At 39.0% G+C, this 14,858-nt stretch overlaps 1 protein-coding gene across 3 annotated transcripts in view; it reads right to left on the bottom strand.

Moving 5' to 3' along the window:
* Positions 1-1,386: 1,386 nt before the first annotated feature.
* NBEAL1 (neurobeachin like 1) overlaps positions 1,387-14,858 on the bottom strand; it is a 134,184-nt gene continuing 120,712 nt past the window's right edge. For 2 of the 3 annotated variants that reach the window (XM_060783055.2, XM_060783067.2), the window contains 4 exons: positions 14,403-14,564; positions 11,074-11,222; positions 8,485-8,620; positions 1,387-5,241 (listed from right to left, as the gene is read on the bottom strand). In XM_060783055.2, the coding sequence (XP_060639038.2) occupies positions 5,140-5,241; positions 8,485-8,620; positions 11,074-11,222; positions 14,403-14,564 (549 nt within the window). In that variant the 3' untranslated portion in view covers positions 1,387-5,139. Of the gene's footprint in view, positions 8,621-11,073; positions 11,223-14,402; positions 14,565-14,858 lie in introns of all 3 variants that reach the window. The other variant, XM_060783047.2, reaches the window with a different exon arrangement.

Raw genomic sequence — 14,858 nt, 5'->3', positions numbered from 1 at the left:
CTTTGGGCCTCCAGATGTTTTGGACTTCAATTCCCAGAAATCCCAGTCAGCTTACCAGCTGTTAGGAATGGTGGGAGCTAAAGTCCAAGACACCTGGAGGCCCAAAGATTGGGAACCACTGCTTTACTGAAATGAATGCAAATTATGCCAGTTTCCACTCTCAGGAATAAAAACATGTTATCCCCCATGAAGCATGGCAAGTGACTGATTTTCCTTTTTTGCAAAGTCCAGCTATTCTAGGATATATATTAGTGTTTCTTTCCCTGGTTAAAATAGTATTTGCTAGTATGATAGTTCAGTCTTTCATTATTGCATTATGCATTTTTGGACAATGCAATTATTTCATTAATTCTTTCCATTAAAACATATGTAGGTTTGATTTCAATCAAATCTACACATGTTTTAATGGAAAGCATTCCTGAAATAACACTGATGGGAAACTCCTATAGCCTCTCTGCATTGACTATGCTGGCTAGGGCTTATCATTGATCTGATACCTGAAAAGGAGTATGTTATGAGGTCTAAAACAAAATAAGCACTTCTCTAGGTAACAAAAACTAGGAAAGAATGGGAAAGACAAAACACTACAAAATACTTCCAATGCTCTGCAATTCTCTCCTATGAATCCCCAACCTGGACAGATCCCATTCAGATTCATGTCCTGCTCTGAAACCCAACGAGAGAAGAAACAATCTGGGAGATATATATGAAGAGACAGAATGGGAAAGACTCTGCCTGTCCTAGTTCTCCTTCTTTTCCAATGGGATTACAAGAGACATGCAAGGTTGTGATACCACTGGATTTCAGAGAAACATCCTTCTTTCCATCCCAGAATCTGTGGGACCAAAGGGTGAATATGCATTTGTTTTACACACAGCCTTATGTGTTGTTGAAGGCTTTAATGGCCGGAATCACTGGGTTGCTGTGAGTTTTCCGGGCTGTATTGCCATCTTCCAGAACGTCAGGAGATAATGCTTCTGGAACATAGCTATAGCCCACAAAATTCACAGCAACACAGTCCTTTGTTCACACAAATAACCTCACCTCTCACAGCTTAAAGACAATAGCTGTTCTCTGCAATCTGTTTGCTCTTTGTCTTAATTTGTTCTAATATGGTGAAAAGCAATCAAGAATTTCTGAACAAAAGGCAAATGCTATTTCCCATGTTACACATAATGAACAAGAAGGATTTTCAGTGGGATTATATTTAGTCATCACCTTTCATGCCCGCAATTGAAATAGTGCCATTTTTAGTATTTATTATAATATTTATATTAATATAATATTTATATTATGCAAAATGCAATCTTAGTTCTACTGAAAGGAAAGATACTGAAATTGCAAAGTTTTGACTGACAAGTACCACTCAATTAAAGCAAACTAGGTAGGCTAATGTTGCTGTTTGCCATTGTATATTTTATCATTTTAATACTCCTTAAGTTCCTTCCAGTTTTCTAAGGAAGGTGTGAATAAATAAATACAACAAAAGGAATGATAGTTATTAGAAAAATGGTCCAGTGTTTGTACTCAGGATAGTTTTTATCTGTTCTGACTTTGGTTGCAAAGTTATTACTCAAGTCCTAGCATGTGGACATGAAAATAACTAACAGGTTCCACCATTTGCTTCTGCCATTTTAGATAGAATCATATTAAAAAAAATAGATTTCAAAAAAGAAACGGGAATCTAGCCAGGCAACAGAGCACTGAATCCCACTTGCATAGCTTGGCTGCAAATCAGTACCTTTTATGAATGTCAACTATCACACAAAGATATGTGTCTTTGCATAATACTAAAGAAACAGAAGAAAACATGCCTCAGCCTATTTCTTATTCCAGTCAAATTCCATACCTCCTGGCCTTAGTCTTATGGACTGCATTCAGTATTTTCTGGATGGAAATGGAATTATACTTAAAGGAGGGGCTCTTTATAACTGCACTGTTGAATGGAAACATATTGTTTTTCAGAATAATAATTTTGAAAATGGCCTAACATTTTTTATTTATTGACTCAACAACATGGTAAGACTTATTAGCTACTTGAACCATGGAAGCGGGGAGGAAACTGGTGCAGTTATAGGAACATCACGTTGGATCTCATTCAAGAAAGAGATGTACATGGAAACCCACCAGACTTGACTTTCTGGTCTAACGCTAATGCAAATTGGCATTTGCCAGGTTGAAATGTCACTCACATTAAAAACAATCTGAAACATACAGCTTTCACCCACACACTTACAGAACCATGAACATACGGTCCTCAAATTGCTCCTTTAGTGACGTCACCATAAAAACACCCAATCCAAACTTCTAGCAATACTCCTTTAAGTTTTTTTTACATTCTAACAAACCACTTTCATAAACAGTTTTTGGGTTATCTCTGGTATTGCTCCTATACTATTTTCGTTTTAAACTTGTTTCCATGTTGTTAGTGTTGATATTATTTTCAAAATTCTGTGTTGTGTGAAAATTCTATTAATCCCTTAAAATCATAGCTGACATCCCTAGTAAGCAAAGCTTGTATAAGTATAACAAATTAGCAGAACTATTCCATATGTCTCTGTATTCCATATCTTAATCATAATTTTTACATCCAAATCAGGTGTCTATTTTTTATTTTTCAAAAGATAACAGCAATAAAGATAACAGGATTTTTCTTACAGAAAAATCCTCTATTCCAGTGGTTTTCAACCTGTGGGTCTCCAGATGTTTTAGCCTTCAATTCCCATAAATCCTAACAGCTGGTAAACTGGCTGGGATTTCTGGCAGTTGTAGGCCAAAACACCTGGGGACCCACAGGTTGAGAACCACTGGTTTAGTTTGTTCTAAAGTACATCCAGTTGATTTCTGTGGGGCTCATACCCACTGGAGGTGAATTTAGGACTGCACCTTTGGACAAGCAGAATCCTCACTGCAACTAGTTTGAGTGTAATACGAGAACACAATTTTGTTCTCACAAAAGACAAACATGGTTCACACAAATTGCCTTCATCATCCTGTTGTCCTTCAGATGTGCTCCCATTAAACCAGACAGCATGGTTAAAAAAATGTAGTTCAACACATCAGTAAGGTTTCCTGACACTATCTCCATGCTTTTATGTGTTTCTCCTACCGGTTCAGTGTCCTTTTCAGCCTTGAAGCAAATCAGGAAGAAGTGGTACAGCCATTTTCATAAAATTGTCTTAAGCAGACATATGGCAACACCATAACAAATTACTGCTCATCCACCCTATCTTTAGATAATACTCTTCTCATAAGTAAAATACACACAGGAGTCCCAAACAACTAATTATAAGAAAAACAAAGATAAAATGTTCCAGTGCATATGCTACTGTTTCTGGGCAATATAGTTCCACTTGTGCAGAAAAAATATAGATGTCAGTTGTGAAATGTACAGTCTAAATAAATAACTATAACTACATGTAGTGCTTAGCTTCCTCTCATTAATTTTTTCCTCTTTCTCAAATACTTCTAAATCAAACTAAATAAATGTCAGCACCCCATTCCTCTTTGCATGAGACTTCCTCATGACAAGCTAACTATCTGTCACACTTTTAGGTCTCTACATTAAGCGCGCATACTCCAAAAAGTGAATATTGCTGTTCAAATACTACATCACCATACAAAACAACTACTTGAGTGTTCAGTGACATCTTTTCTCATACCTTTATCTCACATACAGGATCAGACTCAGGAGGAACTCTTTGTGGATATTTCTAATTACAGGTTGGTGTCTGATGGATCAGACGTTTATCTACATTCAATAATCCTTCCTTATCTACAGTTTTCAGCTATAAATACATACTTCAATAACCTTGGAATATTCAATTCCTTTTCCCTCTAAGTCTGAATGTAATACTCAAAAATATTTTCTTAATTTTGGAAGTGAATCAAGTTTTGTGTTCAAGAGGGAAGTACATCATACTAGCATGATATGAAGAGCACTGTCCTGCTCTCTACCTCTGCTATGTTGCCATTCATATTCATGCATGAGCAAGCCAGGATGTGACAGGAAAACAATGCAACAGAGACACTTCCGAAAGAACTATTCTGCCTGGAGACGGAAAATACAATATTTAAAGCAGGTTGTAGCAAACAACAAAAAGGCTCATCTAAATAATATATCAAAAGACACACACCCTGACCAGGACAAACTTACCCCATTCCTTGGGTCTAAAAAATTGCATTTTTTCAGTTCAGATTTATCAAAGTAAGAAGGACTCACGGTGAAAGGAGGGAGGTTTTTAAAAACAAAATGTGAAATAATTTAAAGGAATTGCTAAAATGCAGAAGATCACATGGCTCATATCTGGGGGTCAAACTGGAAATTTTCTTCTTGTTTGTTTTGTTCTATTTTTGGTACAGCAACAATATTCCTACCCCTAAAGACTTTTGATCACAAGGCTGCTTTAGAATGTGTTTATAAGGACTTGAAAAAGAAGTGGGGCTTAGCAGCAAGTTAGCAAAGTATCATGATCTAGCAAATTGGATCACTGGATCATGGCCTTCATAGTTTATAGGTGACACTGAATAGCAGCATTGTGGTGATTCAGATCAGCAAGCCCAGGTAAGTGTTTTTACAAGAGGGAATGCTAACCCAGAAATATTTGCCATATTCCAAAATATGAGTCCAAAGAGTTTAGACATCTTGATTTTCACATTGCCAGATTTTAAAATTTGTATGTATGTTTTAGTAGGATTTTATATTTTATTTGTCTGTATGGTTTTCCTTTTTTGACAATCAAATGTTTTGCCTTATTTGTCGGAAACCGCCCTGAGCCCCCTTGGGGAGACAGGGCAGTATATTAATAATAATAATAATAATAATTATTATTATTATTATTATTATTATTATTATTATTACCTAGGATTGTGATTTTCATATGCAAATGCCAACACCTGTTAACCTCTGACACCTGTACGTGCACACATAAACACTCAATATATTTAATGCTGAATTGGCTTATTGCTTCTGTTTCTATTAAAAGTAGAAGAAACAACAGATGCCAATTTGCATATCTGCCTGTGGAAATTGTGCTGTTGCCCCAACGTAACTGAGAAAGTTCAGAGATATGATTGAAATTTGATCAGAAAGAATTAAATAAATGTGTGGTATCTCTCAAGAGAAGGCAGAAGCAGAAATCACATGGAATCTTGAGTGTTATATTCAGTTTCTCCTGATGAAATCTGGCTGATCCGTTTGCTTGAACCCCATAACTTTCGGGAGAGTTGGCCTGCCCGCATCTGTTCAGAATAATTCAGAGAAACAAAAAGGAAGGGGGGAGGGAGCGGATAAAAGGGATAAATTAAATAAAAACTTCAGACAAATCTGCAAAAGCGTAGGCAGCACAAGATACAGAGCGAACATACAAAAAAAAAGGCCATTTATTTTGGCAATAGTGCTTGGAAAATTCTAAAGCAGACAGACAAGCAAAACAATGTGGATGTCTCTGTTGTATACTGGAACTGGTATGGGTCACATTGTCAAGTGTTTTTATAGAGACAGCACTTGGCATCTCGCTAAAATGTTCTACTTCTTGAAGAAAAAGGAATTTGGACTCATTTTGGTGCTTTTTTGGAGGGGGGGAATCCAGTTTCGTAAAAAAGGCACCATATTAAGCAGGAATATCCACATAATGCTGAATTCATAAGTGAATGTACAAGGTTCTGAACACAATGGGAGATTTCTAGACTTGCATAGGACAGCGCTTAGAGCTAAAACTAAGCACTTGACAATGTTTTGGGGTGGTGAAGGTTGGACAGCAAAATAAAATATGATTCTGCACAAGAGCAATGAGAAAATGGAAAGATAAAACTGTCATGGTCCCAATTCAAAATACATATTGAAATTGTTCTTGAGTGAAATAATTAGCATATCATACAATCTATTATGAAATAAAATAAAATTTCAAAATAAATAAGAAATGAAAGCCTTTGCCCACATCCATAATGGCCTGATTAGGCTGGTGACTTTAGAGGCACATGCCTTTCTATGATTTTAGAAGCACGCCAAAATTTTTTGGCAAATGTGCCATAATTCCTAAGCAATAGTGCAGTGCGTGGGTGCTTTTGCCTTTCTCAGACCTATGGCTCAGGCCCCATTTAGGTTTTGGATCAGAGGCAATCAGTGCAAAAATCTTCCAGAAATGTGCAAGTGCTTGCGTGATTCCCCCAGCATGACATTTGAGAAACAAACGGCAAAAGCGGTTACTTGCCCCTCAGGAAAAAGTATAAGAAAATTCTCAGTTATTTCCTGGCATCTTCTGCAGGTGTTAGTGCTGAGGTTTGCTTGACTTAAGAATACACCCTGTGAGGCATCACTGTGAAATCAGAAGAAGTTTTCTCACAGAAGACGTTGGTTAATTCCATCAGTTCAGAACGCTTACGTTTGCCTTTTTCCTCAGTGGCACTGGAGGACTTTGGCGTAGTTGCTCTGAGAAATACCTTTGGTGAGACCCCTTTTGTGCAGCAGGGCTAAGGTGCAGGCCTAGTGAACACTGTGCAATGGATACTTGCATCCAATTTCTTTCTATTTACCATCCAAACCCATGGCAAAATGTGCCATTCAGTCAATGCTTAACTATAAACCAGAAAGCAATCAAGTGAAAACCTAAATAATATTCTAAAAACATCTCATAACAGTCTAAATTAGTGTTGTTTCCAAGGTCTGATGTCAGGAAATGCAAGTAGTGTTGATACTTTAGGACAGTGGTTCTCAACCTGTGGATCCCCAAGGGTTTTGGCCTACAACTCCCAGAAATCCTAGCCAGTTTACCAGCTGTTAGGATTTCTGGGAGTTGAAGGCCAAAACATCTGGGGACCCATAGCTTGAGAACCACTGTTTTAGGACTTCATCACATGCAAGTGCAGCCCATAGAACCTCCCTGGTCTCAGGATGAGTCTAGGCTCTTTTCTTCTGAAACTATTCTCTCATCTCCCAGTAATGTTTGGCCTTCCCTAGTTCAAAACCATAATTATTGTCCAAGTAAGACAAGACAAATGCTGGTTGGAGGGTGCAAAAGAGAGGACAGGAGCATTGTACTGATGTGCTAACTAGCAATGATGACTCAGAAAGTCATGGCTCTGAAAGGAGAATGACAGCCTACAGAAGACTCTGACATAAGATAATGTCAAGAACTGCAAGTAGCATTGATGCTTTAGGACTTCATCACATGAAAGTCACCACCCCACCCCCTGTTTCTACATACTTCTAAAACAGTTCATGGACAAAGTACCATGGAGCCTATCATTTGACCTCTTGATGTCATCCATAGTTTTTTGTCAGTGAACTCAGTGTATCAGAAATGTGGAGCAACCAGGGGGAACTGAAGCTGGTGAGAAATCATCTTCTTAGCTCCTGATGTCCCTGGAATTGGGGGGAAGTGCTTAAAAGCATGTGGGATAGGATCTATTAGATTCACCCGTGTTGAATTGTATCAGTGACGCAGAGGAATGGGCATTCTTAAAAATGGAGCCCTGGGTTTCCTCTAGAGCAGTGGTTTTCAACCTGGGGTCCCCAGATGTTTTGGGCCTTCAACTCCTAGAAATCCTAACAGCTGGTAAATTAAACCATTGTATTTTAATCTCCTCAATTCCCAGTAGTAGTAGTAGTAACGAAAATACTAGTACTCCTAGGAACGAAAAAGGAATACAGGCAATCCCTGGGTTACAGACATCTGACTTACAAATGACTCATAGTTAAGAACAGGGGTGAGACAACAGGAAGTGAGAGACATCTTCCCCTCAGAATGAAAATTCACTCCTGAAAGAGTTCTCATGGGGAAAGCTTTAGCACAGTGGTTCTCAACCTGGGGTCCCCAGATGTTTTTGGCCTTCAACTCCCAGAAATCCTAACAGCTGGTAAACTGGCTAGGATTTCTGGGAGTTGTAGGCCAAAAACATCTGGGGAGCCCAGGTTGAGAACCACTGCTCTAGAGTAATGGGACTGAGGAGCCCAGAAGAAGTGTCTGTCTTAAGAACAGTGCCTTAGGTCTCCCCTAAGTGGAGAGGTGGGAGGAGGTGATTCTGTGTAATGGGGGCGGGGGTAAGAAAATTCTCTGTCTTATTTAAAGACAGAATCCCACGCAAAGAAGACAATTTTACACGCAAGATTATTTCCCTCACTTTTCCTTATTTTCCGCAACTCCGTCTGATGAAGTCCTCAGAATTACATTGCTCTAGGGCAGGCAGCAATTTACCTGGTGACTGAAACAAGCAAGGACCATAAAATATTGTTAGCATACTCAGCCCAAGCCAGTACAATCTGTATATGAGTACTGGCACACATGGATTTTTCTAAATGTTTCCCATCGATTCTTTGTTTCTAGCAGAAGGGCTGTGTTGCAAAGAAATGACAGGAAATTATTTCTTCCCTTTAGGGAGCTCAGACTTGTCCTGCCAAAGAGGCGATCGCTTGCTCAGCTGGAAAGCGGAAATAAGCGAGTTTCCCACTGTTCGATAGATCAAGTTCTTGAGGGTAGGTTTTACCTCTGCTGGCTTCCCAACGCCAACGATAATCAGCTTGCCATCCTCGAGGCCCACCAGAATATGACTGAACTCTTTGGTAACAGAGAGGCAGCGAATGGGCAGTCGCATGGCTAGAGGGGAGATGCTAAGGCTCAGGCTGAAACAAAGAGATCAAACATCCTATGAAATTTACAACAGGCAGAAGAACTGCACAGAATCTGTATTTTACAGAGATAAGTCATATAGAGAACAGTGACACCAAACAAATGCCTCGCATATAGGTTAAGGTCATTTTAAGATGCAAATCCAAGCTGTGAAAATTGAGGCAAGGCTTTGTTTCAATGTACATACAGTTCAGAAAAAAATCTATTGGCATTACTGTTGACTATTCTGTCTTCTCAAAGGGATGCTACTAATAACACTGAGTAACAAAATTTTAAAATATTGTATGTTCCTGATTATTATTTCCTGTTTAATTGTGTGGTACTTTGAAACTACTTTGTTATATTCCAGAAATGCAAGTTTTTGTGGCTGAGGGTAGTACTACTATTTCCTAGGCCAGGGGTCCTCAAACTAATGCTCGAGGGCCGGATACAGCCCTCCAAGGTCATTTACCCAGCACTTGCTCAGTGTCAACCTAAGTCTGAAATGACTTGAAAGCACACAACAACAACAACAATCTTATCTCATCAGCCAAAAGCAGGCCCACACTTCCCATTGAAATATTAATAAGTTTATATTTGTTAAAATTGTTCATTTTAATTATTGTATTGTCTTAAAGTGTTTTTTGCACTACAAATAAGATATGTACAGTGTTCATAGGAATATTTTTTTTCAAATTATAATCCAGCCCTCCAACATTTTGAGGAACTGAGACCCGGCCTCTGTTTAAAAAGTTTGAGGACCCATGGTCTAGGCACTTCATTTGTAATTTTCCTTAATGATAATATGCGATTTTTAAGCTTTGTGCAGACCACAAAAACAAAGTTTTTGCAGTTTAATAAACCTTTTCCATGTTTTTATACTAGAATAAATTAGGAAATGATATTTATAACCAAGGAACAAAAAAAGTATTACATAGTGACATTATTTACATATCTTGTTTATATTTCTAAGACTGAGTTCTAGTACAGCTCACAACATGACTGTTAAAAACAGATACAGCTAAAAACTCAGTTACAATACTAAAATAATAATTAAAACAAGCACCCAATGTGACTGGGTTGGATCTAAAATTGGGCATCAACTCTCACAGAAGATGTTCTTTTCAAGTCTGCCTAACAGTCTCCTGCTATCCCAAAAATCTTTCTCAGAGTATCAGGGATGGCAGCTCAGTTAGAAATTGCAATGGGAAGGAGGAATTGCCAAAAGACAAAGACAGGCACCCCGAAGAATCAGACCAACAACACAATAATAAGGATAGTTAAGATGGAACCACAATGCTCATCAAAGCAATGTAGCCGGAAACTGTACCCACAATCCTGTTTAAAGCTTAGAAACAGACCATTAAAAAGGAAGAAGAAATAGCAGAGACCCTTAATAAAATACACACCGGAAATCTGATACCAGCAACATCTGTTTTTCAGAATCTAACAGCATGGCTCACAATTCTTCATGCTAGCCCAGGCATAGGCAAACTTCAGTCCCCCAGATGTTTTGGACTTCAACTCCCAGAAACCTCAGCCAGCTTACAGACTGTTAGGAATTGTGGGAGCTAAAGTCAAAAATACCTGGAGGTCTGAAGTTTGCTCATGCCTGGGCTAGATCATCTAAGGCAGTGGTTCTCAACCTGTGGGTCCCCAGGTGTTTTGGCCTACAAACTTCAGAAATCCCAGCCAGTTTACCAGGTGTTAGGATTTCTTGAAGGCCAAAACATCTGGAGACCCACAGGTTGAGTACCACTAATAAAGAAATCACAAAAGAGTTCAGATGGTTAAGAAGAACCCATAGATTTCAGGACTATTTAAGTGCTAATGTAATCTAATGCTTAGAGGGCTAGGCTGAGACTTGGTAAATCCAGATTAAAATCCTCAATGAGCTGTTAACACTCTTTGTGTACACATCTGGGTACATCTACACTGTAGAATTAATGTTGTTTGACACCACTTTAATTGCCATGGTTCAATGCTGTGGAATTATGGGATTTGTAGTTTGGGGTGCATCAGCACTCTTGGGCAGAGAAAGCTAAAGACCTTTTAAAACTACAATACCCGTGATTCCATAGCATTGAGTCATAGCAATTAAAATGAGTTCAAATTGCAGTAATTCAACACTGTAGATGCATCTTAAGTCAGTCTTTGTTGGCCTGACAAAGGCTCACAAAGTTGCTGTTAAGATAACATGGGGAAAAGAGAATCACAAAAATAATCTTGAGCTGAGTGGAGGAAAGGCAAGATATAAACATAACGAATAATAAATACCCATGTTTCTATTGTGGATTTTGCCTGGGAAGTTGTCTGCATGTTTCTGAGATACAAGACCATTTAACTAAGGTGTTTCGATGTCAAATTTCCCTGGTGTTTGAAGACTACGACTGCTGTTCTGTGGCTAATCCCAGGCCTCAAGGCCAGCAAACAGTTAAGCAACACTATTTTCAATCTTCTCCATTACCTGTAGAGATCTCTTATGGATAGGAATCCTTGCACACTCCCCATTACAATATATTCTCCAGTCACACAGAGATCGGACACTTCTTCCTTCAGGCTCTCAGAGCCCAAATACTTTCCATTCACAGAATAGAGGTGGAGTGCATTTTTATCCTATTTGGGATGAAAGACAAAATAAGTCTACAGATATTAGGCAGTTAAGACATTTTATAGGACAGAGAGGTAACTTCTCCTCAATAGGCCATGGCAATACAAAATCATATTTGTGACCAATTTCCTACATGGTGGAAAAGAGAGAGAGAGAGAGAGAGAGAGAACTCTAGAGTGGAATAGGTAGGGCTGAAATTTTGTGACCCTTCCATCATATATAGAAGATAGTGTGAATGGATGCATGTGCAAAGTATGTCTGAACTAGATTAATCTTTCACCTCTTTCTGGAGGCAGGCTACGCAAACATGATTTTTGTTCCTGGCTTATAAATGTCATTTCCTAATGGTTCTATCATAAAAACATGAGAAACGTTTATTAAACTGCAAAAACTTTGTTTTGGCAGGACATCCTGCAGCACATTTTTTTGCTATAGTTTTTCAATGAATATCATGAGTCTTATTCAATTAAACATAGTTTGTGAAAGTCACAAAAATGAAGTTTTTGGAGTAAAACAACTACTTTCAAAGTAAGTACTGCACAATTAAACAGGAATAACACTTTCAAACCAGGAACATTTTTTTTCAAATATTGTTACAAAGTGTATGATAGACAACCTCTGTTGCAAGGTCTAAGAGAAACTAGGAAGTTTCCCTCTGACTTGCCAATTATTCTGCAAGACCAATCCAAAGTCACAATCCCTGCTCATTCTTTTTTAGCTCAGTCTTTCTGTAATATATTAGCAAACAGAGAGGACCTTTTAGAAAACAGTGCCAGAAGGAAAGACCCAGTTCTACTCAATGGAAAGAAAAATAATTCCAGTGACTAAACAGTTCCCCCCTCCTGCTGTTCAATAAGTAGGTCAATAAGAAGTTCATCACACATGATCACACAAAATGAAGGAACATCTGGGGCTTCCAGATGTTACTAAACAGCTTTCTCCATGATTCCTTACTGTTGAATGTGTTGTCTATGCTGCTGGTAATCACGGTCTATCAAAAATGCCTCATATTTCCCAGTGTGAGAAAGAGGGGAGAAGGGAGATATGAGATCAAACACGTAACCCAGGTCTGCATAACTTGTGGTCCTTCGGGTGTTTCGATCTCTAGCTCCAGAAGCCCTGGCCAGCTTGTCCAATGGACAAGAATTCTGGGTGCTGAGGTCCAAAACACCTGGGAGGGCAACGGTTTGTGAAGGCTTGCTCTAGATCTCCACTATGTTGAGTACTTATGTAGCTCACAGCTATGAACCAATGAGACGGTAAAGACAAAAAGGCAGGATTCCTCCAGCCACTACATGGAAACATATGTCAAGAAATGAGATGTCAAATGCCTTGTGAAATGCTACTGCCAACATTCTCTCTCTCCCTTCATGTGTTTCATACACGAGCAGTGATTTCTATAGAAACCATGATCAAAAAGACATATGAAGCTTGAATATTGCCACAATTTCCAAGCTAGAGATTAGGTTTCATTAAGGCAGGGGTCCTCAAACTAAGGCCCCGGGGCCGGATACGGCCCTCCAAGTCATTTACCTGGCCCTCGCTCAGGGTCAACCTAAGTCTGACTTGAGAGCACACAACAACAACAACAATCCTATCTCATCAGCGAAAAGCAGGCCCACACTTCCCATTGAAATACTAATAAGTTTATATTTGTTAAAAATTTTCTTCATTTTAATTATTTTATTGTTTTAAAGTGTTTTGCACTACAAATAAGATATGTTCAGTGTGCATTGGAATTCATTCACGTTTTTTTCAAATTATAATCCGGCCCTCCAACAGTTTGCAGGACTGTGACCTGGCCCTCTGTTTAAAAAGTTTGAGGACCCCTGCATTAAGGTATAACTGCCTTGATTCAAGGACAGTGAGACAGATTAGGAGATACCCTTCAGATACTCATAAAAACAGAACCAAATGTTACTTAACAATTGGTCATTTTAAGGTTATCAACAAATTCCATTTGTTGTCCAAAGTTGGAAGATTCATTACTTATCAGTTTATCCATCCTCTCTCACTATTCATATACATTTGGACATGAGTAGCCTTATTCCCATGAGCTTATTGTTGTTACCTGCCTTCATGTTAACTTTGATTTATGGCAGCCCTATTTACCAACAGCTCTCCTTGGGTCTTGCGAACACAAGCCCATGGCTTCCTTGGGTCAATTAACTGGGCAACTTGGAAGGCGCTGAACAGATTGCACTCTGGTACCACGAGATGCAGAGCCAATCTTAAGAAATGGGGCTACAAAGTGGAGTCCACGACATGCGAGTGTGGAGATGACCAAACCACAGACCATCTACTACAATGTAGCCTGAGCCCCGCCACATGCACAATGGAGGACCTTCGTACAGTGACACCAGAGGCACTCCAAGTGGCCAGCTTCTGGTCAAAGGACATTTAGTATAATGCCAAATTTTTAACCTTGTTTAAGGTTTTTCTAAATATTATAACTGTATTCTTAATTTGCTTAAGACACAATAAATAGACTATAAAACCCATGATTCAGAGGCAGGCACATGTGGCACTTTTTCAGGATGCTATCTTGGCTTGCCTTGTTTGTGAAAGCCAGCCCTTAGTTACTCTGCAGAATTAAACCATTGTATTTTAATCTCCTCAATTCCTAGTCTTAATTGGGAAGGACTAAAGGGGACACTGTTAATCAACAATACTGTAGAATTAATGCAGTTTGACGCCACTTTAACTGCCATGGGTCAATGCTATGGAATTCTGGGATAGTTTGGTGAAGGAATAGCCATCCTTTGGCGAAGAAAGCGAATGTCCTTGTGAAACTACAAATCCATTATTCCATTACATTAAGCCATGGTATGTAAACTGATGTCAAACTGCTTTAATACTACAGTGTAGATGCATCCTAAGCAGGAGGGTTGCCCTGAAGTCTTAGAATGATTAAGGTTGGCAGCCTAGCCATTCCTTTTTTACGGACCTCAACCTAGCCATATCACATTGTGCACCAACACACTCAAGTATGTGCTGTTGTACACTGCAGGTGCACATCTATGCATCCAATATTCTTTGGAAAGGAATGTATACATAAAAAGGTTACCAAGAAAGGGAATGGCCAGAAGCCCTAATGCCACGTCACCCCCCCCCCCCCCACACACACACCCCAAAAGTTGCAATACATTATTTTGGCGCTTTGTGAGTTTAGTCTGACTTCATACCTTAAGGGATGTCTTTCCTTCTAGACTTGTGTGGACAACTGTGTGTCCCTCTGAAGATACAGCCAGATTCGGAACAGTGAGCAAGAGTGAACTCTCACAAGGCGGCCTCAAAGTCCTCATGTACTGCCCTTTCCGAATGGTGTGAACAATCACAGTTCCATCCTATTGAAAACGAAGGGAAGACAAGTTCTGGCCCCAATTGTTCTGAATGTTACTTCCAGCAAATTTACTTGACATACATGAAATAATATTAAACAATCCAATTATAAAAGCTACTTAGATAAACCAACAAAAGACACACCGCAATGTCTGCTATGACAGACCATGGAACAAGGCATCCTCAATTGCAATCTCGCAATTTTGAAATTCCTTTCTTCAAGTGGCCTCAGACTATGTTTTCGGGGAAGCCCAGATCATTTCAAGGAAAGTATTTATAATACTGTTTTATACAAAGGA

Source organism: Anolis sagrei, chromosome 1 (assembly GCF_037176765.1).
Source record: "Anolis sagrei isolate rAnoSag1 chromosome 1, rAnoSag1.mat, whole genome shotgun sequence".
Classification (NCBI taxonomy): Eukaryota; Metazoa; Chordata; class Lepidosauria; order Squamata; family Dactyloidae; genus Anolis; species Anolis sagrei.
The sequence above is the reverse complement of the archived record's forward strand: the minus strand, read 5'-3'. Positions and strand labels throughout refer to the sequence as shown.